The sequence below is a fragment of the Trichoderma virens genome (genome assembly GCF_000170995.1).
Source record: "Trichoderma virens Gv29-8 chromosome Unknown TRIVIscaffold_5, whole genome shotgun sequence".
NCBI lineage: Eukaryota > Fungi > Ascomycota > Sordariomycetes > Hypocreales > Hypocreaceae > Trichoderma > Trichoderma virens.
In genome coordinates this window covers 1,593,226-1,617,971 of record NW_014013744.1, presented here as the reverse complement: position 1 = coordinate 1,617,971, position 24,746 = coordinate 1,593,226, and the positions used below count along the sequence as shown (strand labels likewise).

General features: G+C 49.6%; 10 protein-coding genes across 10 annotated transcripts; 3 read left to right on the top strand and 7 right to left on the bottom strand.

The window, feature by feature from the left end:
* Positions 1-438: 438 nt before the first annotated feature.
* On the bottom strand, positions 439-2,255 carry TRIVIDRAFT_147767 (uncharacterized protein; the record flags this gene model as incomplete). The annotated part of the gene is made up of 5 exons (XM_014102458.1): positions 439-932; positions 987-1,515; positions 1,572-1,631; positions 1,687-1,741; positions 1,804-2,255. The coding sequence occupies 5 exons, from the start codon at positions 2,253-2,255 to the stop codon at positions 439-441; spliced, it is 1,590 nt and encodes a 529-aa protein (XP_013957933.1).
* A 2,034-nt stretch (positions 2,256-4,289) lies between these two features.
* TRIVIDRAFT_55825 (uncharacterized protein) lies at positions 4,290-6,109 on the top strand (the record flags this gene model as incomplete). Its single annotated transcript, XM_014102457.1, has 3 exons — positions 4,290-4,733; positions 4,789-5,340; positions 5,402-6,109. 3 exons carry the CDS (start codon positions 4,290-4,292, stop codon positions 6,107-6,109), a joined length of 1,704 nt encoding a protein of 567 aa, XP_013957932.1.
* Positions 6,110-6,366: 257 nt separating this feature from the next.
* Positions 6,367-7,116, bottom strand: TRIVIDRAFT_37060 (uncharacterized protein; the record flags this gene model as incomplete). Its single annotated transcript, XM_014102456.1, has 2 exons — positions 6,367-6,757; positions 6,827-7,116. The coding sequence occupies 2 exons, from the start codon at positions 7,114-7,116 to the stop codon at positions 6,367-6,369; spliced, it is 681 nt and encodes a 226-aa protein (XP_013957931.1).
* A 994-nt stretch (positions 7,117-8,110) lies between these two features.
* Positions 8,111-10,056, top strand: TRIVIDRAFT_179152 (uncharacterized protein; the record flags this gene model as incomplete). Its single annotated transcript, XM_014102455.1, has 1 exon — positions 8,111-10,056. One exon carries the CDS (start codon positions 8,111-8,113, stop codon positions 9,788-9,790), a length of 1,680 nt encoding a protein of 559 aa, XP_013957930.1.
* A 510-nt stretch (positions 10,057-10,566) lies between these two features.
* On the bottom strand, positions 10,567-12,333 carry TRIVIDRAFT_133185 (uncharacterized protein; the record flags this gene model as incomplete). The annotated part of the gene is made up of 1 exon (XM_014102454.1): positions 10,567-12,333. A coding segment is annotated over one exon (1,767 nt), but the record flags the coding sequence as incomplete, so codon positions are not given.
* A 957-nt stretch (positions 12,334-13,290) lies between these two features.
* TRIVIDRAFT_63863 (uncharacterized protein) lies at positions 13,291-14,917 on the bottom strand (the record flags this gene model as incomplete). Its single annotated transcript, XM_014102453.1, has 2 exons — positions 13,291-13,643; positions 13,717-14,917. The coding sequence occupies 2 exons, from the start codon at positions 14,915-14,917 to the stop codon at positions 13,291-13,293; spliced, it is 1,554 nt and encodes a 517-aa protein (XP_013957928.1).
* A 1,989-nt stretch (positions 14,918-16,906) lies between these two features.
* TRIVIDRAFT_36693 (uncharacterized protein) lies at positions 16,907-18,570 on the top strand (the record flags this gene model as incomplete). Its single annotated transcript, XM_014102452.1, has 2 exons — positions 16,907-17,831; positions 17,885-18,570. 2 exons carry the CDS (start codon positions 16,907-16,909, stop codon positions 18,568-18,570), a joined length of 1,611 nt encoding a protein of 536 aa, XP_013957927.1.
* A 746-nt stretch (positions 18,571-19,316) lies between these two features.
* On the bottom strand, positions 19,317-20,032 carry TRIVIDRAFT_73872 (uncharacterized protein; the record flags this gene model as incomplete). The annotated part of the gene is made up of 3 exons (XM_014102451.1): positions 19,317-19,723; positions 19,784-19,895; positions 19,961-20,032. 3 exons carry the CDS (start codon positions 20,021-20,023, stop codon positions 19,608-19,610), a joined length of 291 nt encoding a protein of 96 aa, XP_013957926.1.
* A 244-nt stretch (positions 20,033-20,276) lies between these two features.
* TRIVIDRAFT_215870 (uncharacterized protein) lies at positions 20,277-21,019 on the bottom strand (the record flags this gene model as incomplete). Its single annotated transcript, XM_014102450.1, has 1 exon — positions 20,277-21,019. The coding sequence occupies one exon, from the start codon at positions 20,975-20,977 to the stop codon at positions 20,462-20,464; it is 516 nt and encodes a 171-aa protein (XP_013957925.1).
* Positions 21,020-22,521: 1,502 nt separating this feature from the next.
* Positions 22,522-24,404, bottom strand: TRIVIDRAFT_86541 (uncharacterized protein; the record flags this gene model as incomplete). Its single annotated transcript, XM_014102449.1, has 3 exons — positions 22,522-23,017; positions 23,087-23,806; positions 23,881-24,404. 3 exons carry the CDS (start codon positions 24,332-24,334, stop codon positions 22,692-22,694), a joined length of 1,500 nt encoding a protein of 499 aa, XP_013957924.1.
* Between the last annotated feature and the right edge of the window lie 342 nt (positions 24,405-24,746).

Below are 24,746 nucleotides of genomic sequence, written 5' to 3'. Positions count from 1 at the left end.
CACAGCGTATTTAAAGGTATAGATTGATGAATGGTATAAGAGAATTCATCAGATCAGGTACCAACTTAGTGGTTGACTTGCCGGGGATATCGCCTCATCTCAAGGTGCGTGATGAGAGGTTTGTGGTTTCGCGCGGGGTTTCACATCCTTGACATTAAATACTGGGAAATGCAAGCCATTAAAAGGTATGGTAATATACATACCAAAGTCGGGGCGCAAAATCAGGCTGCAGGTAGTAATGAGCCATTCAGCTGGCCGGAGGTGGCCAATCACTCGCGGCCACGACACTCAAGCGCAGGCCCATCAGAGCCTGATTGCCAATTACTGGACTGTGTCAGAGGGTTCAGTTCTGTCTAGTATGCTTCTAATTAAGAGATGAAGCTGCGAAGGTATGTAAAAGAAAATGGGGTATCCAGGGCTGATTCGACGGCCAGCAACTCAAAACACAAAGACAAAATCCTCATTCTCGAGGTCAGTGATGTCTGCAAAGGCTTTTCGGCCCTTGAGATCATCCGGTTGCACTCCATTCTCTTCATCCCCTCCCAATCGAGTATCACCGTTTTCTTCAGAAAGTCTTTGGGTTCCCTCTCGCATCGCTTGCTCCAATGACTCCATGCGCTCCACCTCTTCTGCCGTTTCCAAACTCATGTCTAGAATAACTGCATTCTTTCCTAGTGCCACTCTTCGATTGGCGTGATCGGAATTGAGATATCTCAGATACAGTGATGTAATGCCAACAAATAAAATAACCATGACGAAAAACACAATGTTCGCCCGTAAGCCTCTGGAATATGACGGAGCTTCATCAGGTGTGAAAAGCAAGGGCCCGACGATATTTCCAGCAGACGAACCAATAAACACCAGTGCCGAGGTGCATTTACGCTTGGTATCTCCAGCCGTGTTCTGCGCAGACCACGAATAGATGAGTGGTGCTGTCACGGGTTAGTTACCGCTGCGCGTGGTTACGAGTTGGAAAGAAAACTTACTGATGCCTGTGAATGTGGAAAGGCAAAAATATCCTGCAAGCAAAATCGCTCGATGCTCGATATCGTGTGGGAAATGTAGCAGAATCGAAAACCCAATGATTGGTGGGATACACAAGAGGACAATAACCGGCCCTTTGAGCTTCCACTTCATTGATGCATACGCACTCAATGAAACAGCCAAGACATGCGACAAACCAACCGGAACATTGAATAATATTGTTCTGTACGGGTCTGTAACAAAGGATTTGATGATGAGTGGTCCAAAAGTCGATACGCCATTTGAAGGCACTGAGATGCAAAAGATCATGACAACCCACAGCCAGGTTTTGGGATCTTGCAAAGTCTCAAAGAAGTGAGCGTATCTCCATTCTCGCGACATGACCCCCATCTGATTGTTGCGAAGTCGTTCTATAGCAAGGATTTTGTCTTCATCGCTGAGAAACTTTGCTTCGGTGGGAGAATCGGGCATCCAAAAGAACATGGCTCCAGATACCGCGACAGTTAGGACGCCAAAGAAAAGAAATATGATCTTACACAGTGTTAGTATATGTATGAACAGAGAGGGATACGAGATGCAATTTTTACCTGATAGGGCTTCATGCTTGAATCTATGCTGGCAAGCCCATAGGTAATGAGACTTCCAAACTGCACATTTCTTGTTAGTGGCCAACCATCATGAAAGTCACAACCATCAACTCACCACCCAGGTCAACCCATTCATGCAATACCAAGAACCAATTCTCATCGTCTGCTCCCTGTTAAAAGGCGTTAGAATCCGTCAGTGGTGGATGAAAATGGTCTGAAGACAATAGCGCACCTTCGCCTCCACCACATTTGCGTTATAGCAACAAAGGCCGGACCAACGCAAGCTTCAAAGGCACCCAAAAAGAAACGAGCAGCCATGAGTTGTCCAAAAGTGTGCGCCCACGTCATTCCCGCCAAGGTGATTCCCCAAGCAAGAACCATGGCACTCGTGAATTTGCCGATCGGCAGCTTGACCAGAGCCCATGCCAAAGGCAGTTGCATGATGAGTTGTGCTAGGTAAACAATGCTACCGAGCCACGAGAACTCGTCGCCAACTAAATCCGTGTCATCGATGAGGCCGAAGATGGACGCATACGATAGCGTGGCTTTGTCGAGGGCCTGAAGAAAGTACACAGATAGCATAAGCGGAAGCAGGGCGATGTCGATACGGCGAAGGATCCGGGCATCGTCGGCCGGAGAAACAGTGATGATCTCGTCTGGTGAACGGCCGAGCTTGATGAGCATCATGGCCGCCGCGTCTCGATGGACCTTGGGCTGCGCATCGGATACCTGGGAGGGCTCATATGGCCTCTCGCCATCGTTTGGGTTCTCGCCATCGTCATCTTGACTCAAGGGTTGGTATGGATAGATCGAAGCCGAGCGTTGCGATGACGGCAAAGCGAGCTTTACCACTGTCGAGAAGAGCTTGGAGAGCATGGCGCCGGCAGCGAGTTATTGGCATCCAAGGAGAGCGATGGCCTTGCCGAAACGAGGCCGAGCCTTCTATCAGGACAGGCGCCGGTCTAGAAGCCGGGCTAACAAGTTGAATCGTCACGAGGTCGGCGAGAGCTGCTGGTGGTGTTGCACAAGAACTGCTGAAGCTCACCTCGATTTGATGTCAGCTTTTAGGGGGGTCCGATGACGTCTTATTGTCCCGTGCCTGGCATCTTATCGCTGGACCTAGGCCCTTTTAGGTGCTGGGCGGTGGCTGACAGGGCTGTGGTTTAGCGACATCGGGTCTTTTTACAGCGCCTGCGATGCTACTGCAGATTGCCGCTGATCTGGACTTGGCACATCTATGCATGGGTATGCACACTTGAGCTTGTGTTTTATAGGTAGGTATTATTGCAATGATTGCGTACTTTGACCTGAATTTCTAACCAAGTGAGAATTTGAACTGGCGCAAGCGCAGGTATGCTTTTCTACACATTATCTTAATAGCGGAATCACGGGAGATGCCAGCTTTCAAGACGGACTGGTTGAACTGTTGCGATTTGATGATTCAGCGGCAAGGCGTGTGCACAACATGTAACACTACATGTACATGCACACAACTGAGGCGCACGTATCATTGAGGCTTCATATCATCCTCCGAGTATCACAAGATAAGCATGGCTTGAAACGGCAGATGCGGTGTTCCTCAATCTGCATTGTAAGCTGTACGTTGTCTAGAGCTGTAGTGACTCTCTGTTCGGTGGCTTTCGCCACTTTCAGCAGTGATCGCGGCATCAATGTATGAGTGCACACATATTCAGCTCAGGTTGTTCGCTCCTATTATTAGTGCTCCTCCAAAATAGATCATGACAGTGTCGATATCATCGGCCAACAGATCAGCCTCATTGCCTGGGTATCCTTTCTTGCCTATGTTCCGGTGCCTGCGCTTTGATCTGCATGAGATCCGCGGTGGGACGAGACAAGAAACGCAACCAATCAGTACAAGAGAGATGTACCAACAATAGAAAATAGAGCATTATTCCGGTGATTGATTGAGCTTTATATGTGTGTGATTACATGGATGTATGTAGTATTCACGCACGCATGTGGACTGCATTTCGACTCCAATTGCTCGACTCCGAATCACTCCAATCTCCGCCGCTAGTTCGTAGTTTCGCGCATCTTACAAGGATTGTACAGCTTGTAGAGATAGACAACAGCCAAGAAAGTGATGCAGTTCATTTGTACGAGCATACGCATTTTGTTGGATCTTCATATTGCATATTTTCATACCATTGCCAGAAACTACGAGTGTAAACCAAGGGGGGATCTTGGTGCCAGTCCTCGTACATGTACTTTGCAACACCTTCAAGTTCTCACCGCGCCACGTGACGGATCTGCAAGACATCCAGCGGTCAATGATTCAAGCGGACAATCTCCCTCGACACATTAGAATATTCGACCAATGGTCAGCTCATAAAAAATCGCTTCTCCTCCGTGGAGACATGCAAGCTGTTCTGTGGAAAATAGAAAACGCTGGATCAATCCATCGAATTTCGGCTTGGCTATTGCCCATGTCAACCAACATCACTGGATCGCCAGCCGAAGAGCCGAAATCCCCTTAACTCATCCGAGTGACAAGCGTGGGTGGCGTCGCATTTTATTAAATAGATTTGTCGATCCTAATTACAAGCTGGTGCGTGAAAGTCCTTTCGCTTATACGGAACCTAGTTGCTAAAATTAGATCTTCTCTTCAGTCAAATCCGGCCGCTATAATTCGTCTCCTGGTTATGCGTTGCGATTTTCTTTTTTTTATTAAAGATTCACTGAACCTCGATCTATACTATGGCTTTGATTTGGATTCTCGTCGGGGGGTCCCTCGCCATAATCTTGGTCTACAGTCTCTACCTTGCCGCTCTGCCAAAGCCTTTACCTGGCATTCCATATAACAAGGAGTCCGCCAAAAAGGTCTTTGGAGATGTACCTCTTATGCAAAAAGTACGATACCGTCGGCAATGGATATGGAATCAGCCTCGGGAGCATGGATCACCGCTGTGTCAGGTCTTCCTTCTTCCATTCCGCTCGCCGACAGTCATCGTGTCCGACTACCGTGAAGTCATGGACATTTGCTCACGGCGATTGAAAGAATTTGATAGAGGGACCAGGAATAAAGAATATTTCAGCATTGTGTCTCCGTATTTCCATTTCGCCATGCCAACTACGGATCCTCAATTCAAATTCCATAAGAAACTTGTTCGTGACCTCATGACATCAAAGTTTCTCAACAAGGTTCGTCTCGAGTATCGGATCACGCTCAAGGGATGGTGCGCTAACCAAATAGCAGGTCGCAGCGCCTCGCGTATACGAGAAAGCCGCTGCTCTTGTTACCCTGTGGAATCTAAAGACATATAAAGCTCATGGTAAGCCTTTCGAGGCAGGGAGTGACCTTTATTCAGCGACTCTCGACATGATATGTGGTGTCGCCTTTGGTATGGACGATACAAAGTCCGCACTACAGCATGAAGTTCATCATGTGCAGTCGACAAACCCCATCTTTCCAAACATCGAGGGCGAATCGGTCCATTTTTCACGAGCTCGAGCCATACCTGAACTAGAGGCCCTCTTTGACATCTCAAAAATGCTATCCATAGCTCAGGCGAGCCCGTTTCCCTCCTATTCACAATTCCTCGCTTTGTTCAAACCAAAACATGCAAGAGCTCAGTGGAATAGAAGGGCCCTGATAAAACAACAGATAGATCGGAGTCTCCCTAGACTTATGTTGGCTGGCGTGGAAGGATGCGAGAGTGCACTAGATCAACTCCTATGGCGAGAGATGAATGCTGCCAAGGAAGCCGATCGGTTACCAGATTACTACTCACCTGCCATTCGAGATGAAGTAAGATATACGTGCTAACATCCGTCCGAGTGAGGGAATATGCTAATACAACTTTGAATAGATCCTTGGATATCTCCTTGGTGGTCACGATACCACAGCCGCCAGCCTATCATGGTGGGTGAAACACATGTCAGCCTACCAGTCCGTCCAGGCTCGCCTTCGCGATGCCTTGCGACAGGCTCATTCCAACGCCTATCGGGACTCTCGGCTCCCAACCATGTCGGAGATTTGTGAAACATCGGTGCCATACCTGGATGCTGTCATGGAAGAATCCCTTCGCTGCGGCTCTGTTGCGACACTTATTGCCCGAACATCGACTTGCGATACACAAATCCTGGGTTTTCCGATTCCAAAGGGTACGGATGTCATACTGACAGTCACAGGCCCATCCATGACCGAGCCAGCTTTACCGATCCCCGAGTCGTTGCGTTCTTTGGAGTCACAAGAGTCCAAAGACCGCGTTCCCTGTTGGGGAGATGACGTATCTGAGTTCAAGCCAGAGAGGTGGCTCAAGTTGGTCAAGAGTGCTGATGGGAGTGAAGAAGAGGAAATCTTTGACCAGAATGCAGGGCCGAGTCTCGTCTTCTCGGCTGGACCTAGGCAGTGCTTTGGGAAGAGGCTGGCGTATATGAAGCTACGAACAGCAATGACATTGCTGATATGGAATTTTGAGTTTCAGCTGCTGGATGAGTCGTTGAACACACCGGATATTGATGAGAGTTTTGTGAATCTACCAAAGGATTGCTACGTCAAACTTGCAAAGGCATGAGGCGCGTAGCTGTCTAGACCTGGGTTCAATGGTATATTCTTAGTTACATCGCCTTTTCTTTCAGGAATATTCACATTCTTAAAACTTGTAATTACAGAAAACTCTATGCGAAATACATTGGTTCAAATCAAGAACAAAGCAAGTCTAACCAATTCACAAAGCAGTGCGTGCTGTCTAAGTCAACCTCTATACCTTTTTATCCACCATTGCCTTTTATAAACGCATGGAATCATTCCAGTCCAATACATGTCATAGCTTCATGCCGCTTGAGCAATCGCCGCAGGCTGAACTGCCATTCCCGCAGCTTCAGCTTGACGAAGCTCTGCCCACCTATTCAGGAGACTCAGATAGGACTGCCATCCAAGATTAACTAAACCAGCAAAAAGGGCTCGATATTCCAGAGGTACATAGGAAAGGTTGAAGGCCATGACAAAAGGCCATAGCTTGCAGGAATTGATCCAGCTTGTGAGTAGAGTGTCTCTGACGCGCTGTACAGCGCCGTTGATGCCCTCACCAGTAAGAAGGGCCTGCATGCTGAAGAAGTAGACATTCATATAAGTGGCAAACAGCAGTTGATTCATGACTATTTTTACACTCAAGGATGCTGCTCGAGATGAGTAATTGAAGTTTTTGGCGAGAAATTGGAACCTGGAGGGAGAAGGACGTCAGCATTGAATATTCTCTCCCGGTTCCGTTGCAGAAAGCGGTATTTCTCACCATTTATATGCTGGAATGGCGGTACCCGCTCCGATGAAGACATTCCGTGCTGTCCGTACAGGATCGTAATCATCATCATTCATACTCTGAGCGACAAGATCGGCGCTGAAGAAGATGAAGATGGTGCTTATGGTCTGAGTCACATATGGCCTCTTCTTCTGAGATCGTGCATATGCTTGGGCCACGCGAGTTATCGGTCCCAGACGCTGCCATAAGGGAAGCGACGCCGCTGCATTTTGTGCTGATGTTGCGACTGTGGGCAAGCCGCTGCTTGATGTCTCCGGTGACATTTTACCCGGAGTCTGGGTTGAATTTGGTGAAGATGACTGGGCACGAAGCTGGGGTCGTGGGCGAAACGCTAACTGCAGCTGACGCCGCAGAATAGAGCGAAAAGGGGTCGATGCCATTTTTTTTCCTCGTATTTTTTTCTTCTTCTCCGGTCTGTTTTCTTCTTCTTCCTCCTCTTTGTTAAACAGATATTCTATGGTGTATCACGATTTCAAAAAGTTTTACTTCCACTCTGTCAGACAGAGTGAATAGCACCAACTATTATCAAATCAAGCCCACGCCTTTTCTCTACTAGTCATGATAAGGCGTCGGCACCGGCTTTCGGCACAACATTTGTAAGCCGTTTTAGGCAATTCTCGGACCGTGAGGGAATGGCGAGTTGTGGCTGATCGGAAATTGGCTTTCGGCGATACCGTTGTTTTGAGAAGGTTGCCAATCTGTCTTTTGTTTCGTATTCATCTGCGCCTATTACAAAACTCAGATCTCCTCCTTTTGGAAGTTTTGGTTCCTCCAAACCCCATCTGTTTCAACTGCCAAGATGCTGCCAACTACACCTCGCTATTATGGACAGTCCGTTGTCGGCTGAATATTGCCGACTCGCAGAGGCCGGAGCATTACGGAGGCCACTCGTACACTATTTTATGCAACTCGACATATGCCCGGCATAAACACGAACAAAACCGCTAAACTAGATTCGCGCGTATCAACGGTACAATGTCAGGAGCTTTCTTCTCCGAGCCTGCAAAAGCTTCTCCCCTCACCGTAAAAGTAGTAACTCCCTAGCGTGGAGCTTACAGCAACGAGCTGCCCATTGTTCAAGTCTCCATTGCGATTTGTTTTGTTTATTACTGATTAGGAAGCTTCACAATGAGTGAAACCAGCCAAGTTGAGACGGCCCAGTCGACAATTCAGTCGACTGCACCGTCCATTGACCCGTCCCTCGATGGCAGCGGCGTGTCGAGTGCAAGTGGCGGTACCAGCCCAAGTGGCGGTAACATGGAAGATCTTTGGGTCGCGTTGCCAAAGCCAGCACAAACTGCCTCGTCCGAATCGCTGCCTGATCGCGTGAGGAGGATCAGAGTCGATGTCGAGGAGCTTGAAGTTTTTTACAGCATCTCCGTCTCTCCCGGCCGTCACGAACGGCTGCGTCGCTACTTTTCAGATGAGCTCAAGTCCCTGTTCAGCCTCGACTTTGAGGCCCTCAACCAGTCGGACAAGATCGACTTTTTGCTTCTCCGCAACTTCCTCAGGCGCAAGAACCACCAATTGTATGCGCAGAAGGAGGCAAACAAGGAGATCCAACGCCTGATTCCCTTTGCACAGCTTATCACAACGCTGTGCGAAGCTCGCCGAGATGTCGACCCCCTGTCGAATGAGCGGGTCGCCCAGCAACTCGACGACATTGCAAGGCTGGTCAACCAGGTCAAGGAAGGCATTGAAAACGACAGAATCAAGATTAGCAAGACGGCTGCCTTCAGGGCTTCCAAGGTGGTCACAGAGCTGCGAGGCCATCTCCAAGAATTCTTCAACTTTTACTCATCGTACGATCCCATGTTCGACTGGTGGGTTACCGCGCCGTGGAAAGCAGCCGACCTTGCAATGTCGCAATTCATCCCGCTCATCCAGAATAAGTTGGCAGGAATGCATCAAGGAGAGACCGGTGATATTATTGGCGAGCCCCTTGGCCGAGAGGCTTTGATGAACGAGCTGGAGGCCGAGATGATTCCCTACTCTCCCGAAGAGCTCATCACGCTGGCCAAGGAACAATTCCACTATTGTGAATTGCAGATGAAGGCAGCCTCTGAGGAGCTTGGCTACGGTGATAACTGGAAGAAGGCACTGGACTCTGTGAAGAAGCACGCTGTCCCGCCCGGCGAGCAAACAAGCTTTGTTAAGAAGCTCGTTCGTGAAGGTGCCTCCTTCGTCAAGGAGCACGATCTAGTTACTGTCCCGCCGTTGGCAGAGGAAGTGTCTCGCATGACGATGATGAGTCCCGAGATGCAAAAGGTCGCGCCATTCTTCCTGGGCGGACCGCTCATCATGGTTGCCTATCCAACTGCTGATATGCCACATGAGCTGAAGAAGATGGTGATGCGTGGCAACAACAGACACTTTGCCCGCGCGACCGCGTTTCACGAAATGATCCCAGGCCATCGTCTCCAGCTCTTCATGAGCGAGCGACACAACAGCCACAGGCAGCTCTTCACTACCCCGTTCAGCATCGAGGGTTGGGCCATGTACTGGGAGTATGTCTTCTGGGAGCGCGGTGACTTCTTCGAGACTCCTGAAGATCGGATTGGCACCATGTTCTGGAGAATGCACCGCTGTGCCCGCATCATCTTCTCTCTCAAGTTCCATCTGGGTAAAATGTCTCCCCAAGAGTGCATCGATTTGTTGGTTGAATGGGTTGGCCACGAAAGGTCCACGGCCGAAGGTGAAGTCAGAAGGTCCTTCAACGGCGACTACGGTCCACTTTACCAGGCCGGATACATGCTCGGTGCACTGCAGCTATTTAAGTTGCGAAGCGAGGTTTTGGAGGGCAATCACATGTCTGAGAAAGAGTTCAATGACGCGTTTCTCAAGGCCAACTTCATGCCCATCGAGCTGTTCCGAGCCCTAGTTCTAGATTTGGAGCTGCATCCGGATTACACGCCCAACTGGAAGTTTAACGAATAAGGGAGCACGCCCTTTGATACCCAGACAGGGTAGTGGACGAGAAGGAAAAGTTGGCATTCATTTTTGGGTTTGGGTTCTCTCGCTTTGGGGAGAGCTTGTACCGTGGTCTCCATGCATTTGCTCTTGACTCCGTTTAGCAAGTTTTCATACTACACACACAGCCTCAGCAAGCCGCATAGCGAACAATGATCTAATGGTTAAGTATTTGCTTTCTTAGGTATCTAATGTTATATGATAGATGAAATTTTATGAAAGTTGATGTCTCTATTCTATACTCTCTCTTTGCCCTTGCCAAATACGTGACATGTATGATGACATCCTGGGATTTGCAAGAGGGCAATATTTACATGTAGCTGCAAAATCGGGAGACTACATGTAGGGCCGGGGGAAATAGTAAGTTTCTCTAGATGGAATTTCTACAAGTAGATCAACTTTCTCTAGGTAGATCAAGTATCGCTAGGTAGATCAAGTATCGCTAGATAGATCAAGTATCGCTAGATAGATCAAGTATTGCTAGATAAATCAAGTATTGCTAGATAAATCAAGTATTGCTAGATAAATCAAGTAATCATATAAGCTAGAGAGCTACCAGAGTGTTATAAATATTCGCTTCAAATGTCTACTTCATCCTCATTGAGGAGCCCCCGGCCACTGTTGTATCTCCTTCTCCCTCTCCGCAGCAAGTTTCCCAAGTATCCTCCCGAGCGTACAACAGTCCGGGAGGTCCCTGACTCATGACCATCATGTCCGCTACTTGGATCACCACCAGGATCACCAAGGAAACTCTTGCTCAAGTGCAAGACTCTTTGCAGCTCTTCTTTCATTGAATCCATGGCGTTTTTGGCTTTCTTCTTCTCTTCTTCTATCTGACCCTTCATCTCGCTGTTTTCGATTCGAAGAGCGTGAATAGTCTCGTGTGCAACCCTCAGTGATTCGTTGACCCTATCAATCCCACCTTGCAGCTCAGATACTCGCGCATCGCGAAGCGCGAGAGCCACTCCATGTTTTCTACTCATAGTAGCCGCTTGTCTAGTCAGGCTAACTTCAGTAGCGCTCATCTCCTTGAGGAGCTCTGCGGTTTGAACAACTGCCTCTTCAATTTTGGATTCCAGCTCAGAGAGAGTAGCATCTTTAGCTGCGAGCAAATCTTCGCTCGACTTCTGCTGAGCGGTGTGGATATTCGTAGATTCTTGGTGCTCTTTCTCCATACGCTGTATGAGCTTTTCAAACTCCGCAATATCACGAACATAGCCGTCAACAGCGCTTTTAAGCCGGTCATTGCCAACTTCAAGCTCTCTGACACGATTGTCTTTCTCGTCGAGCATGCTGTATACTCCGGCTATCTTGTCATTAAGTTCATCCAGAACGGTGATTCTTGAATCGAGCTGTTTGCGTAACGATTGCTCAACCTCATGATACCCGTCAATTGACTCTTCGTCTTCCTTAGACTTCTTCACTAACTCTCTCAGGTGCATTAACAGCAGATCTAGCACCTCTGCGCCATTTGAAGTGTGCGGCAGCCTGATTTCTCCTGGCGTGAGATACTCTAGCTCGATACGAGCAGCCCGAAAGCTGGCAGCGAGCGATGAAACCATCTCGCCAGCACCGTCGCCTGGAAATCCCAATGCACCAATAGCAGACGTGAGATGCGAGGCTGCAGCAGCCCGGTCAGACATGGTTTGTAATAGTAACTGGACCTGGCTCTCAACAGCCTCAAGGGTAGAGAAAGCCCTGCCTCTTTCTAGAGGGCCATTTGATAGCGCATCGCCAATGCGCTCACCAAGAGCATGATATGAGTCCAGAGTTGCCGTCAATTTATGTACTTCAAAATGCAATGATGCAATCTGTTCTTCTAGAAGTTGCTTATCCGAATCTGGATAACACGACGGAGCATCACGAGACCCGGGAGTTGGCGAGCCAGCCCGGGAGCATGGAGATGCAGGTATACGTGGACTCGTTGCAGGAGGAGTCATAAACGAGGATCTTGCTCTTGGCGGTGTGCTGGCTTGCAGTTGTAACATGGTGCTGTTGCCGAAATGATCTTCATGTCGAGTCATGTCCATCAAATCATCTTTCGATGCATTATTCGATGCCTTCGCCCAGCTATAATGCTGAGTGGCTCCCTCTTTAGCCGAGCTCTTCCTCGTAAGTTCATCTTTGAGCTCTTCAACCTGTCGCTCTAGAAGCCATATTCGTTCTGTATCCATGATGACAGTTGCATTCTGTAAGTCGTAAATTTCACTGTCTCGAGCCCTGACCTCAGCCTTGAGCTTGGCAATTTGCGCTTGAGCGGACTGTTCTTTGCGCCGTTTCTCCTGCTCAATCTTGTTAAGCAGATCACGGAGACCATTGCGGCGCATCCGGCGCTCAACGCGACCATCGACGGTCTGATGAAGATTAAGAGCACCGGATCGCCGATTCAGTCGCGGGGCTGAACTGGGGCTTGTTATGTGGGAGGCGGACCGTTGACTCTTCGGAGTTGCAAGATATGTGCGCCGCACCATTGGTGTAAGACCGCTTGAAATTATTGAGGGACCCGGATCAGAAAAACGAGCGCTTCTCTTTCTCCTGTGGGGAGTCTTTGGAGGCGTCAAAGCAGCCGGAAGCACCTCCGATTTGATAGTTATGCGCTCACCGGATCGCCGGCTGCGGCGCAGCGCAATAGGAAGGTCCAAATCTTCCATGTTCGATATGTCTGTTTCTTTTGAATTTTATAAATCCCTTTCTATTTTCGAATAGTAAGGGCGATATTAATCGGGACAAGCCGTGGGAACAGATTACAGGACATCACAGAGTTTAGGCACATTGGAGAATCCTGGTTTCAACTAATGCCCATTATAAACATGCCTATTGTACGCACAGCACCCACACATGGCCTAAACCGCGTCAGACACTTGCCCCTCTCCTATCACGACTGTGTACGCGCATAGATGCGTGTAGCCCTTGCATCAACCCATGCTCGACTCGGATCCCTTTGTTTACAATTTGCCTGCTGGGGCTTAGCGCCCGAGTACATCGGACAGCCGGCCCCACCGACTCCGGCAGAGTTGAATCCTTTCCAACCATTTGGGCATTCATCGACAGCTGCATGTCTGAGATCCTACAGGAAGCGACAGCTGGTGATAATTCCTTTTAGAAAAACAACTTTGAGCATCCAATATCGACCAGCATATGGATACTGGCGCGTTTTCTCTTAAGGTGTATCGATACATCGAGCTATCAACATCGCCCTCCCGGTCAAGGGCGAGCGGTACGCAACCAACGCGTTGTTGAATGTGGGGAGGGTAATAACTGAAAAGTGTGAACCAAACGATGGATATCTGGCTCAGACAAAGCTAGTTGAGTATCTCACCATCAACTAGTGCATGTGGGTTATTGTTATTGTTGACACGGCACGCACGCAGACCTTCTTCTCACTACGAAGACAAAAATAACACTCCTAGAGACAAGTTTGCAGTCATAAAAAAAAAACAAATAAAGATAAATACAAGCGTTAATCTCTACGAATCAGTCTCAGAAATAGTCATGTTGACAATTCCATCGACCTTCCACTGCCATCCATCGGCATCTAGCCTAAACACCACAACATTGTCGCCAGATTTCGCATACACCGTCTTATTGCCATTCGTCGCAAGACTATCAAAAACCATATCCCCATGGAACCCTTCGCCTGGAATTCTCGGTACATCAACTCCCACACGGCTCTCCTCAATGCTTCCTTTCGAATCTAGATACAGGAAAGCGAACTCATATGGGAGCGTCTCCGCTGGTGCTTTGCTCTGGCCATGGCCGGTGCGAATCCACGCAAATCGGCTGTTTCGAGAAGATGGAGATATCCCTTCTCCGTTAGAATCTAAGACACAGAATCTGTTAGCACTACTAATGGTGCCTTGAGAAACCAGCACATTATCTTTGGAATTCCCCACCTAGGAACGCTCCGTCTAATACATGACACTCGACCTGCTTTTTTGAAGATGCATGAAAGTCGACCGAGCACTCCCACGGCGTAACTCCTCCCTCTTGTTCCACAGCCATCAAAAGTCCATTAAACGATCCATCAGGATCCTGTTTCTTGTTCTGCCAATCACCTGCGACGGCATGGCCAATCCCGTCCCAATCTCCAATGCCGTGGCGTCCAGTAAAAGAGCTGAAATTGACGGTATACCAGTCATTTTTCTTGGCGTCTTCCGACATTGCGAGCTGTAAATTGCCGTCTGGATCTTGGTACGACAGTACCACCACATTAGTGTCATGTTCACCTTGATGGAACGCCGCTGAGAGCATTGACTGTCTATGCGCGGCCGTGCGTTTGCTACCGGTGGACAGACCTCCGCGTTTCCAACGGCCACCAGGATTCATAAATGCATGAGACACAATATCATCCTCATCGAGATAAAATAAATGCGCGATGCCGGCATCATCCGCCACAGCTGCCATAGGAGTTCCACTTTTCGCCTTGGGTATGTTTTCGAGCAGGGTCTGAACCCGTCCAAGGCCCTTCCGCTCAGAATCCCTATCCATATAGGATAGAGATCCTGCTCCATCTTGCCAGAGAAGAACCTCCCAGTAGTTATTGCTATTGCGGCGGTCAATAAAAACCGAAGCAAGATTTGATGATGAGAGGATTGGGGCTGCCGGGATTGGAGAGGGCGGTGTCGCAGTTGTTAGGGCAGTCATGGACGGCAGCTCGCTCACCATTGTGGTCAATGACAAAGAAGAATTGCTCGATGCTGTTATGAAAGTCAAACTATCTTGCGGAATGCTGGTTTGAACTGTAGAATATGTGGTCATGGTCATCACGGACTGTGTTATCGTCTCCTTGGGGTGTGACTTCATCATGAAGATGGACTTTCGGGTCAATGTCACCGCCAACACCACACAGCTTAGGACCGTGGAGAATACTGTCATGACGATTGCAAATGGTAGCATTCGTTTCCGGTAATACCATGGCTTCTCGAGAGGTTCTCGGTGTAGCTGGTAGTACTGCTCACGAGCGTCGTTTGACTGTTGACCCATAGATCGTGTGTTTGAAGGCCGATGAGCAGATGATGAGACAGGCGGTTCATGCACAGCGGCTGCCCGTCTGTCTTGCTGCAGAAGGTAAGCAATATCAAATAGCGGCATCATATTGAAGGATTTTAGTTGGAATATGGTGTTTTTTAATTAGAGGTGAAAATGTACGACTTCCAGAGGCACTTGGCCGAGAGGAGCCCGCAGATATATACACAGATGGAGTGATCCTGGATAAAAGAAACTGGTAGCAACTATTAGGAGTACCATCGCCATCAAGAAAATTTGTTAGAGAGCCATCTGTCACGCACGATGGTGTAGAACGAGACGCGGGTAAATATGAAGACGGATGTTAGGGATCACCACCAAACCCCCCAGCTCGCAATCACAAATCAGCTCCCAATTTTTGCAGTGAATACAGCAGTTCATGTGGCAAGTAAAATGGGTAGAATGAGAGATCTTAACAAAACAAGTACCAAATGCATGCTGATCGGTTGAAAAGTAACTGTGACGGTGGTCATCGGAGACTATGTGTATCCCATGTCAAATGTGAATGTCATACAGTCCAGCTTGCCATCAATCACCGGATTTGTTTTCCTCGGCCACACTGACAAATAACAGGATGGATGATGTACTTCACAATGCCTCTATATCTGGGGGCCGAGACTGGCACATGGTTGAATATTGACGACGTGAATCTAGTATAGGTACAGGTAGGTACATGCCTAGGTAGGTATGCTTAATAATGCTGTGAGGTGGAGAGATGCTGGGTACCTTGATGGTCCACGTATTAGTCATTGATCGTGCAATCAGGCTGTATTTCAATCCTTGAGATAATTCTATTGATAGTCTTCAAAGATTCCTGAGTCAGTTCTTTCATCACCCTCATCTAATATTCTATAGGCAATCGTATGTTATAATGTAGCCAAGACTTTCTCATTCACGCAACACTTGGTGCAGTAACCAAGAGCGTGCCTTGTCCACTAAAGCTCAGTGGCTGGCGCAGGTACAGGTACTCGTACCTGTGCCGCAGGGCTTAGCACGGGTGGGAACATGTACATCCTCGTAGCTTTCTGCAGAGATAAGGCTGCATGTGCAGATAGGTGCCCAAGATTGCCGAGCGTGAAGACGGACGCTATAAAATTAATATTCGAAACTCGGCACTTGACGTGATTTAGTACATGTATCCATGGATGGATGGAATCAATTTTAGCTCACCGAGTCGTAGCATTGACGGCGGAATCGCGGGCGGCCAAGGCCCTGTAGCGCCTGCTAACGGCCACTAACCGCTTAGCACTGTTGAGCATTACCGAGTGCTCGCCTTTCGCTAAGGCTGATTCCTCCGGGTTACCACCGATCTTACCCCATAATATGGACGGGCAAGTTCATACTCGTCATGCCTCACTGATCCTTTGCTCATTTCTGCTCCTCTGGCCCAGCCCGCCGTCGTGAGAAGCCAGAAAATGACGGCGCTTCCAGGTGCCGAATGATCCACGCCCAATCAGCGCTCCAAGGCAATGTCGCCATGTCCGTGCCGGCTCGCAAAGTAAAGTTCGTCGCGTCAGATCCCGCCCGCGGCGGTTTGCCCGTGAAACGGAGACAGGTCCAGCAAGCCTGTCTGTCGTGCAGACGCAAGAAGGTATTCGTGATTCTCGTCACTTTCGTCACTCTCGCCGCATGTCTTGTTCCAGGGTTTGCTAACGGCTGTGAAGCGGAAATGCAACCATGCAGAGGATGCCATGGCTGATGACGCCTCCCTCGACGACCACAAAGTGCTGCTGGAAACGTCGCCTACTCAGTCCTCGTGAGGCCTTGCTGCATCACCCCCACGTTTGCCAAACTACTGACGCCTTGACAAGACCTGGAGCTTCTAGATCATCTCTCACGCCTTCAGTCCGTATGAGGTCGCTTGGCGGAGAAGACGCCGCGACGCCAACCGGCAGAGCTGGTCCAAACACTCATCCATCACCCGTCTCGCGGCGACCCCTTCCAGGAGCCTTTGGCTATGGCGAAACGCAAGCAAATACGCCTGCTTCACAAATTGCGCAGGATATCGCCGCGCGGCCGCAGTCGTCACGTTTTGTGGGTGATTTAAACCCAGAGGGCATGTTCATGGAAGCAGCAGTTCCGAGTGTGACCCGTGCCTCATCGCAGAAAGGAGACGTGGGCATCTGGTTTCCCGCAGCTACCACCGGACAGCCGTCCCAGTTCATCACCTCGCGCCCTCCACCTGTCATGGACAGCTTTATGCTTCCGTTTGTGCGAGAGCACTGTCTATCCTGTCTGCCCCCTGAAGAAGATTATGCCCGATTGAAAGCATTGTTTCTGCAGAGAGTTCACCCCATCTTTCCCGTCATCCCGGAAGCCGCTCTCAATGGACCCACGGACAACCCTTCCAATATTGTGCTACGACAACTTGCTTGTTTGGCAGCTGGCTCTGATCCACAGATGACTCCCTTTCTGCGTCTGAAGAATAAAGGGCCTAGCCCATTGCGACCCGCCGAATTCTCCAGCGCATTGTCTTCCTCGGTCCGTGCCATCCTGGAAACCAGTATTATTCCTGATAGAGTGGTACACATACAGGCACTCACTATGTTATCCCTTTACACTCAGCCCACTTGCGCTGAAGAAGCCGACTTACCGGCTCAGCTTGGGGGCAGGGCAATTCACCACATCCAGACTTTGGGTTTGCACCTTCTCCGATACGATGGCCCAAATTTTGGCGACCTGGAAAACCTCTTTTGCGCAGTCTGGGCCTTGGACAGAATCAATGCCGCCATGTATGGACGGCCATGTCTAATCCATGAGAGAGACATAGGAGCGGATCTCGATGCGTGTATTAGGAAACGTCAGCCTGCCTTCCGACTTCTGCTTTCTGTAGCACAATGGCTAGACAAGGTGGTGGAGCTATATCGCCCTGGCCCCAGTGCGCAAGTGTCTGGTTTTGATAAAGTCGCGTATATCGATCTTCCCGTTCTTGAAGCAATGATTGTGGATGCAGACGCCTTAAAAGTCCCGACATCACTCATTGGTAAGCTCTCGCAAACGAGCCATGTGTAGCTAGATTTCTAACCAACTTACCAGCTACTATTGAAACGTTTTACCATGCCGTCATAATTCTATCGTGCCGGCTTCCTCGGCCAGGAACAATAATCGCAGCGTCGACATTGCCGCCGCCGTCTGCCAATGCCCGTCGTTCACTAGCAGCCGAGCGCATTGCGTGCGCAGTACCAAGGGATTGCTTAAGCTCAATTCCTTTTATTCCCTACGCAGTGTCTCTCGCTCTGAGTGTTGAGTATCGAAAGATGAGACACAGCCGACTGCCAATGTTCCGCACGCGAGCAATGAACGCCTTCAAAAGAAACTGCGACCTTCTTCGATCTTATAGCGAACACTACTGGAGCGCCCGAGTCGTCGCCGGGCTTGGAGAAGGCGTGTTAAGGGAAATGGAGCGCGCAGCCAATACGCTGGCCAAGGAGCTCAGTCCTCAACCAGCTGAAGTACCGCCAAAGCCCGTAGTTGATGATCAAGACGCGCCAGCAGCTCAAGATCTAGGCCCTACGCCGGCAGGAGACTCCGCGGCCATGAATTCTAACCTGGGCTTTGATAATGTCATTGATTTTTCCGTCATTGACGCAATTTCAGGCCAGGATGTGTTTGGGCACATCGATCCCAACTTCAACTTGGACGCCGTGGAAGATGCCCTGGAAGCAAATCTTGATATTGGCCTCCCTCCCAATTGGGGAGATTGGGGCCAGTTTGCTGCTTGAGGATGGTTTTGATAGGAGTAGATCGAATGCGCATAGCTTTTATATGTAACCAGCTGTTATATGGTCAGGAATGTTTTGTATTTAGAGAGGCGCGGGTATCGATTTTTGATGGATAAATACCAGGCGTTTTCAGTTGCTGCATGACTGGACGAGCCATTTTTATAGTTCACTTGGAATAACAGTACCAATTAGTCTATACCACGCAATTTCAGGGTGTTGAAATGATGGGTTCAATATTATCTATATATCTGCGTTTCAACAAGAATAATCGGGGAACCTACAAAAAAAAAAGAATGATCACAGCTTCATACATGAAGAGGGATGTCGAAATAACTGAGAAAAAAATTAAGATCTCCGATACTGGGAATCGAACCCAGGGCTGCTCGGCACTCGAAGGATGAGAGCGAGCGATGTTAGCCACTACACCATATCGGATGGATGCTTGTTGTTGAAAGCGACCGTACTATTAGTCATTATAGAGCTAAACCTGGTTCCCTTGCTCCATCGAAGAGATTTGTTTTGATCAAGCACAGCATTGTTGGTCACCCAAGGAAGCAATGTCCAATAGGACTTGTACGGGCCTTCCATTCAGGGTATCAAAGTCATAAGTCATATCAACATTGACGTATTCTTCACGTCTTGCCATCACCGATGTTGGTATCAGGTAGCCATGTCCCACGTAGTGCGCGATGTAGGGTATTTACAGCAACAAGTGCCCTGTGTCTGCTCTTCCTTTCCTGCATCTCCATGATGCGCATGCAATGATTAAGCATCGTGTGAACCCAATGAGTTACATCCATCTCAAGGAAAGGGCTTACAATGCCCATTCGATGCGCTTGATGCTCAGAGTGGTGATGGTCGAGGTGCGGCGTTTCTTTTCGGTATTCGGCCGGCAATGTACGTATGCAAGATATTCGGCGCATAGCTATGCCCTTTGCGAGTGCAAGTCGCCGCCTTCTTCGTCCGTGACGCAACATCATCGCAGCCGCGGCGGGAATAAGTAGGGATTTCGCTTCGAGCTCAAGGCTAGGATCGTTTCACTTCGTACGCGGCTTAGTAGAAATATCGGTTGGCTTTCCACGAGCCTGATTCTTCAGCTCGCCGATGAAGTGCTTGAAAAATCCATCAGCTCGATTTCCCGGATTCGGATCCGCTGCAGTAGATATTCTCGTCAGTCTAGCTTCTCCCTCAATCTATAAACTCGGTATCGTACCCGTCGCTTCTCCCGGTGCGAGCGGCTCGTGCGGATTCCGGCCATGCTGCTTCTCGTTGATAGCGCGATGGATGCGGCCGACAGCTCTATGGAAGCCCGGCTGGCGGAGAATCTGGAGCTGTGCGTGAGCGATAGCTGTGCGAGAGGCAGAGTGCGCCGCTCTGTGTAGGCACTTACAGTATCGATGATTCGATCCTCAAAGGCCTGGATGAGCCGAAGAGCGTACCAGTATGGCGACATGATGCTTCCTACTGGTGTTGTGGGAGGAGGTCGTGGCACTGTGGTGGCGGAGGAATCGAGAGGAGGTCGGGCTTAATAATAATCGGAGAGAGAGGATTACTGGCGTAGCTTCGTCGCGACGGCGATGCTGAGGTAAAGCTGCATGTACGTACCTTTTCGGCGGTTGCTGACTGGAACGGAGGATTCCATCAACCTCACTTTAAACGAACTACATAAGACATACATATCAGGCAAGGGCAACTGTGCTTCATTTCATAAGGAATAATTTATTTAATTCACTTTTTCTGCTAATGCATTGCCGTCTCTTTCATTTTGCGAGAGAGAATCCATCGGGTATTGGTTTAACAGCGCTTTTTCGAATACAAACATAGAACCCGTGTCTTGGTCATTCTTTCAGCTTATTCTCCCTCCGTCAATTGCTGACATCAATTCTCCTTTTTACTGGCTGATGTACTGGCCGATGAAGGAATCAAGGTAGGACCGCTTGCCCAGGGGAACACCCTCCTTGCGCAGAATGTTGTAGGCGGTGGAGAGGTGGAAGAAGAGGTTGGGCAGAACATAGCCGTTGATGTAGCTGCCGCCGGCCATCTGGAAGGTTCCGGCAGAGCCCATTCCGACGGTAACGAGCTCGTTCTGGCGCTGGTTGATGACGTCCTTGTCGGCAGCGGCCAGGATCTCCTGGGCCTTCTCAATGCGAGCGTAGCAGTCGGCAAAGGTCTCAACCTCACCCTCCCAGGCATGGGGCTCAACGCCAGTCAGACGGGCGACGATCTTGGTGGAGGTATCGGTGACCATCTTGACCTGGAAGACCAGAGGAAGCATGTCGTCGTGGATGCGGGCGGCGAGGAGGGTGGCCGCGTTGGGCGAGGCCTCACCCAGCTTGAGGATGTTGGCGAGAGAGTTGAGGGCGCTCTTGGCCAGGGGGACGGAGGCGTCGTAGAGAGAGTAGCTCATCTTGGATGATTTGATTGGAGGTTTAGGATGATTTGGAAGAAGATGGTAGAGGTCTGGATGAGGCAATTGGCAGCTTGGAGATCTCAATTCAAGAGAGGGAGCGGCCTTGGGTATATATATACTTGTATATGTCTTATACTAATACGGAGTAGATGTACCTATATTAGCCTTACTCGTCGTACCTCATGCCACATATACGCCAACTACTTACTTACTAGGTAGTACCTACCTGTAGCTACCCGTATACGACTCAAACATTTTCATCCCCCTCCTGAAAGAGCAGGTGGTCTCCGCATCTGCTACAGACTAACCACAGACTAACTACTAACCGCTGCTACCTCTTACTCAAATCTCAGATCCTCACATCATGGCCACTGCCTCGCTCGAATTCCGCGTTCCGCACTCCGTCCCTCGCTCCGCTTCCTCGCAACTGCGGCTTGACTCAATCGCCTCATGGACAAGCCACCGAGAGACATTTGGCCCCCCACGGACGGATCCTCTCCCTAGGGATCCTCCCAATAGGGGATCCTCCTAGGCAAGGCGTATTAGCCCGCGTATTAGTTGGGAGCTGGCTGGTCGCAGGACTTGAGGCTGAACGGCCCGCAGCACAACGCTGGATTACTAATTAGAATCGAATCGAAGCCACAGCCCGTGTCCAACAGCAGATCAGAGCGGTCAAATCAAGCGAGATGCCAACCTCATAGGCCATGTTTGACCCCCTGTGGATCGCAAATATCCGGTACAACACACCACAGTAGAGCTGTGAGCTGCTCTATACTGTTGCTGTGCATGTGGTTCATGCTGGCTGACCGGGATTCAAGCTTCACGGCAAGCCGAGCCAGTGCGAAGCAAGGCCGACGACCCGAAGGGGGGGCTGCCAATCTGGCCATCTGCATCTGCGTTCAGCAGCTCGAGAGCAAGGGCCAATCGAATGCCCATGACTCTGTCTCTCCGCACAGCAAAATGACCGGCACGTTGTTGGTCTCTTTTCCCAATTTTTCCTTCTTCTCTTTTCCCAAAGAGGCCAAAGGTGCTCTGGCCCATGGCAAATAGCTCGGCACTCGGCCATTCAGTCAGCACAGTGCTGCCACCTCGTACTTCATCTTCAATAGCAAATGACAAATAACAAATACCTAGTAGGTGTTTCGCAGATCCGCGGAAGTAGAAATGCAACCCACAAGGGATTTGACCAACACAGCATCCCGTTTCTACCTGCCGAAGGATTCAAAACCCGTGTCACCAAGTGAAGGATTCGAAGTTTGCATTTCCGTTTACAAAGCGGCTTAGATATCAACCGCAGGGTGAGCGTCGCGGCTTAGAAATTGAGGACAAATGCGAAATGCGAAACCCAAGAACGGGATTCAGGAGCAACAATTCAGCCCTTACGCTGACATGGCATTGACAATCCAGCACAGTGTTGGCTATCCCGCCTCCTTCTTTTCGTTTTTTTTTTCTCCTTCTTTTTCTTTTTTTATTACTGATCAATAAGCGGACATCAAATCAAGCAGAAACTAGGTCCTATTAGTTCACGACGCTACTCGATGCGACACATTCATCAATCATATTACAAATGCTTCCAAGATAGTATACAGTCTCATCCTCCACTCATTTTCAAACAGCTGGCCAACTTATGCCATGGGACCCAAAGCCACTTGCGCAAAAGACAAATCCTCGCACCAATCCAAACCCAAAAATTACATAAAAATAAACTCTTTCAAATCAGCCCCAAAGTCGCGTTAAACCTCTCCACGACCTGTCTCGCTCCAGGCAAAGCTGAAGGACTCGCAATCAGCCTGTCCAAGCCCATTGCCTGCCGGCCCTCGGCATTTACCCATCGCCGCACCATCTCCTCTGTTGGACGACCGATATGTTTTGATTCACCATCGCCGCCTGGAAAGTCAGGCCCTGGTGTGCCATCCAAGAAGGCTTGGCGTTGTCTAACCAGGTATTGTGCGTTGAGGTCTGTCACTGGGCATACGGGGATGTAGAGAACGCTCGAATCGGAGTGGCCCTTGTGAACCTTGTCGACGGCATGGATGGCTAAAGGATATGTCAGCAGTTGCACAAAGTAAGAACTCTAAAGAAGAGAGAAAAGAGGAAGTGACTTACTGTCACAATGCCATGCCACAAAAGCCCCGGGGCTTATCTCGGGCACATGCGTCATGGTCCTTGAAAGCTCCAGGTGAGGATGAAGCTCATCATTGAGCTCTTGTCCGTGTCCTGGATAAGCCCCCTGGAGGTCACTAGTCATATCAGCATCGCCAGTAAATGTCCAGTTCTTCTCATCCAAGAACGCATCCCCCTTTTTAGTAGTGTCAAGAGGTCTAAAGAATGGCCTCAGAAGTGTGTACACAGTTGATAGCATCAAGGGATATGTCAACAGAGTGCCCTCCTCTGGTCCAACTTTACTCATAGAGACCCAGCCTTGCCATGCTCTAAAAGCACTGCATGCTCCTAGGCCGTTGTGAAGGTCGTTGACGGCATCGACTCTGCCGGAGGCATCCCAGGCATCATACTTCTCCCATCTACCTTCAAACACTCTATCATAGACATGGCCACGTCCGTATCCGTCCTTATCCCAGCGCTCGACGCTTCCACCATCAATGTGAGGGCCAAGGGCAAAGGCTGCATCGCCGGGTTGGCGGATACGAAGCCTATCAGCATAGGATAGCGGTATGTCAAGAGAGATGGGGGCATTTGGAGATGATGTGTGCCAAAAGTCTGACATAAGATGCTTCTGTAGTTTAAGCATGGAAGGGTGTGAGCGAGCTTTGATCTGTGACTCGGACCAGTACAGCTCATAGACCTGCGGATCATGAGCCGGGAAAGCTGCCCTTGGCCATTAGCCCTCATGTCTCCCCATCCCAAATCAACACAATACATATAAGAGAGAGAAGCCTTACCTCTTGTGTGTGGGTTTTTCTTGACATATTCTTCCACGCGGGTCTTGTATCCCCGCGCTTCGCTTTCTGGGATTACACCATGTACGACCACGACTCCCCTCTTCTTGATCTCCTGCTTGAGTTCATTATTCAACCCATTGTCCAGGTCAGAAAATTCTACTTGGGGAATGACTGCAGGGCCCTTTTTTGCAATAACCTCGTTTTCTCGCTGCAGTGTCCGCAGAAGCCTCGTCCAGCTTGCTGCAATCTCCTTCTCACGACCCCTGACCAGCTCCAACTTGAGCTGTCTGAAGCGATCCGGCAGCGGCGCCTGCTCCGCGCCCGACAGCGAGACAAAGGAATCCGAAATATCCCCTTGCCTCTTGGGCGCCGGTTTTGGCGTCTGCACTGTCGCGAGGCAGCGCTGCAGACGGGGCAGGACGGGAGAAGCCTTGATGAAGCTTGAGCGCAGCATCTTGTTGGTTTTCGCTTATGTTTCCACCACAAAAACGGTATCGCAACAAAGATTTCAGCACAGAAAATGATGGAAACACACAACCTGAGCCAATATGAATCAACAAATGATTACCGAAAGGCAGATTGTCATCATACTATTTATATTGATGGGCTAAAGGGCCACGGTATTGCTGTTTTGGGGTGGTCCGCGCCCCGCCTCAGCCACGTAAACTTTATCTCCCCAACGCTACACGATAGTAGTAGCAGCTGGATCCCTTTTAATTCTCGTGGCCTGATCGAGATGATCGAGGATTGGGCGCTGCGGAATGCGGTGGTGCTGTCTTGGGGGCGGCTGAGACATGGTTGGATTGCGTCTAAGACGCGGAATATGGGGGGCTTCCAAGGAGCCCGTTGTTTCCACTTACAACCCG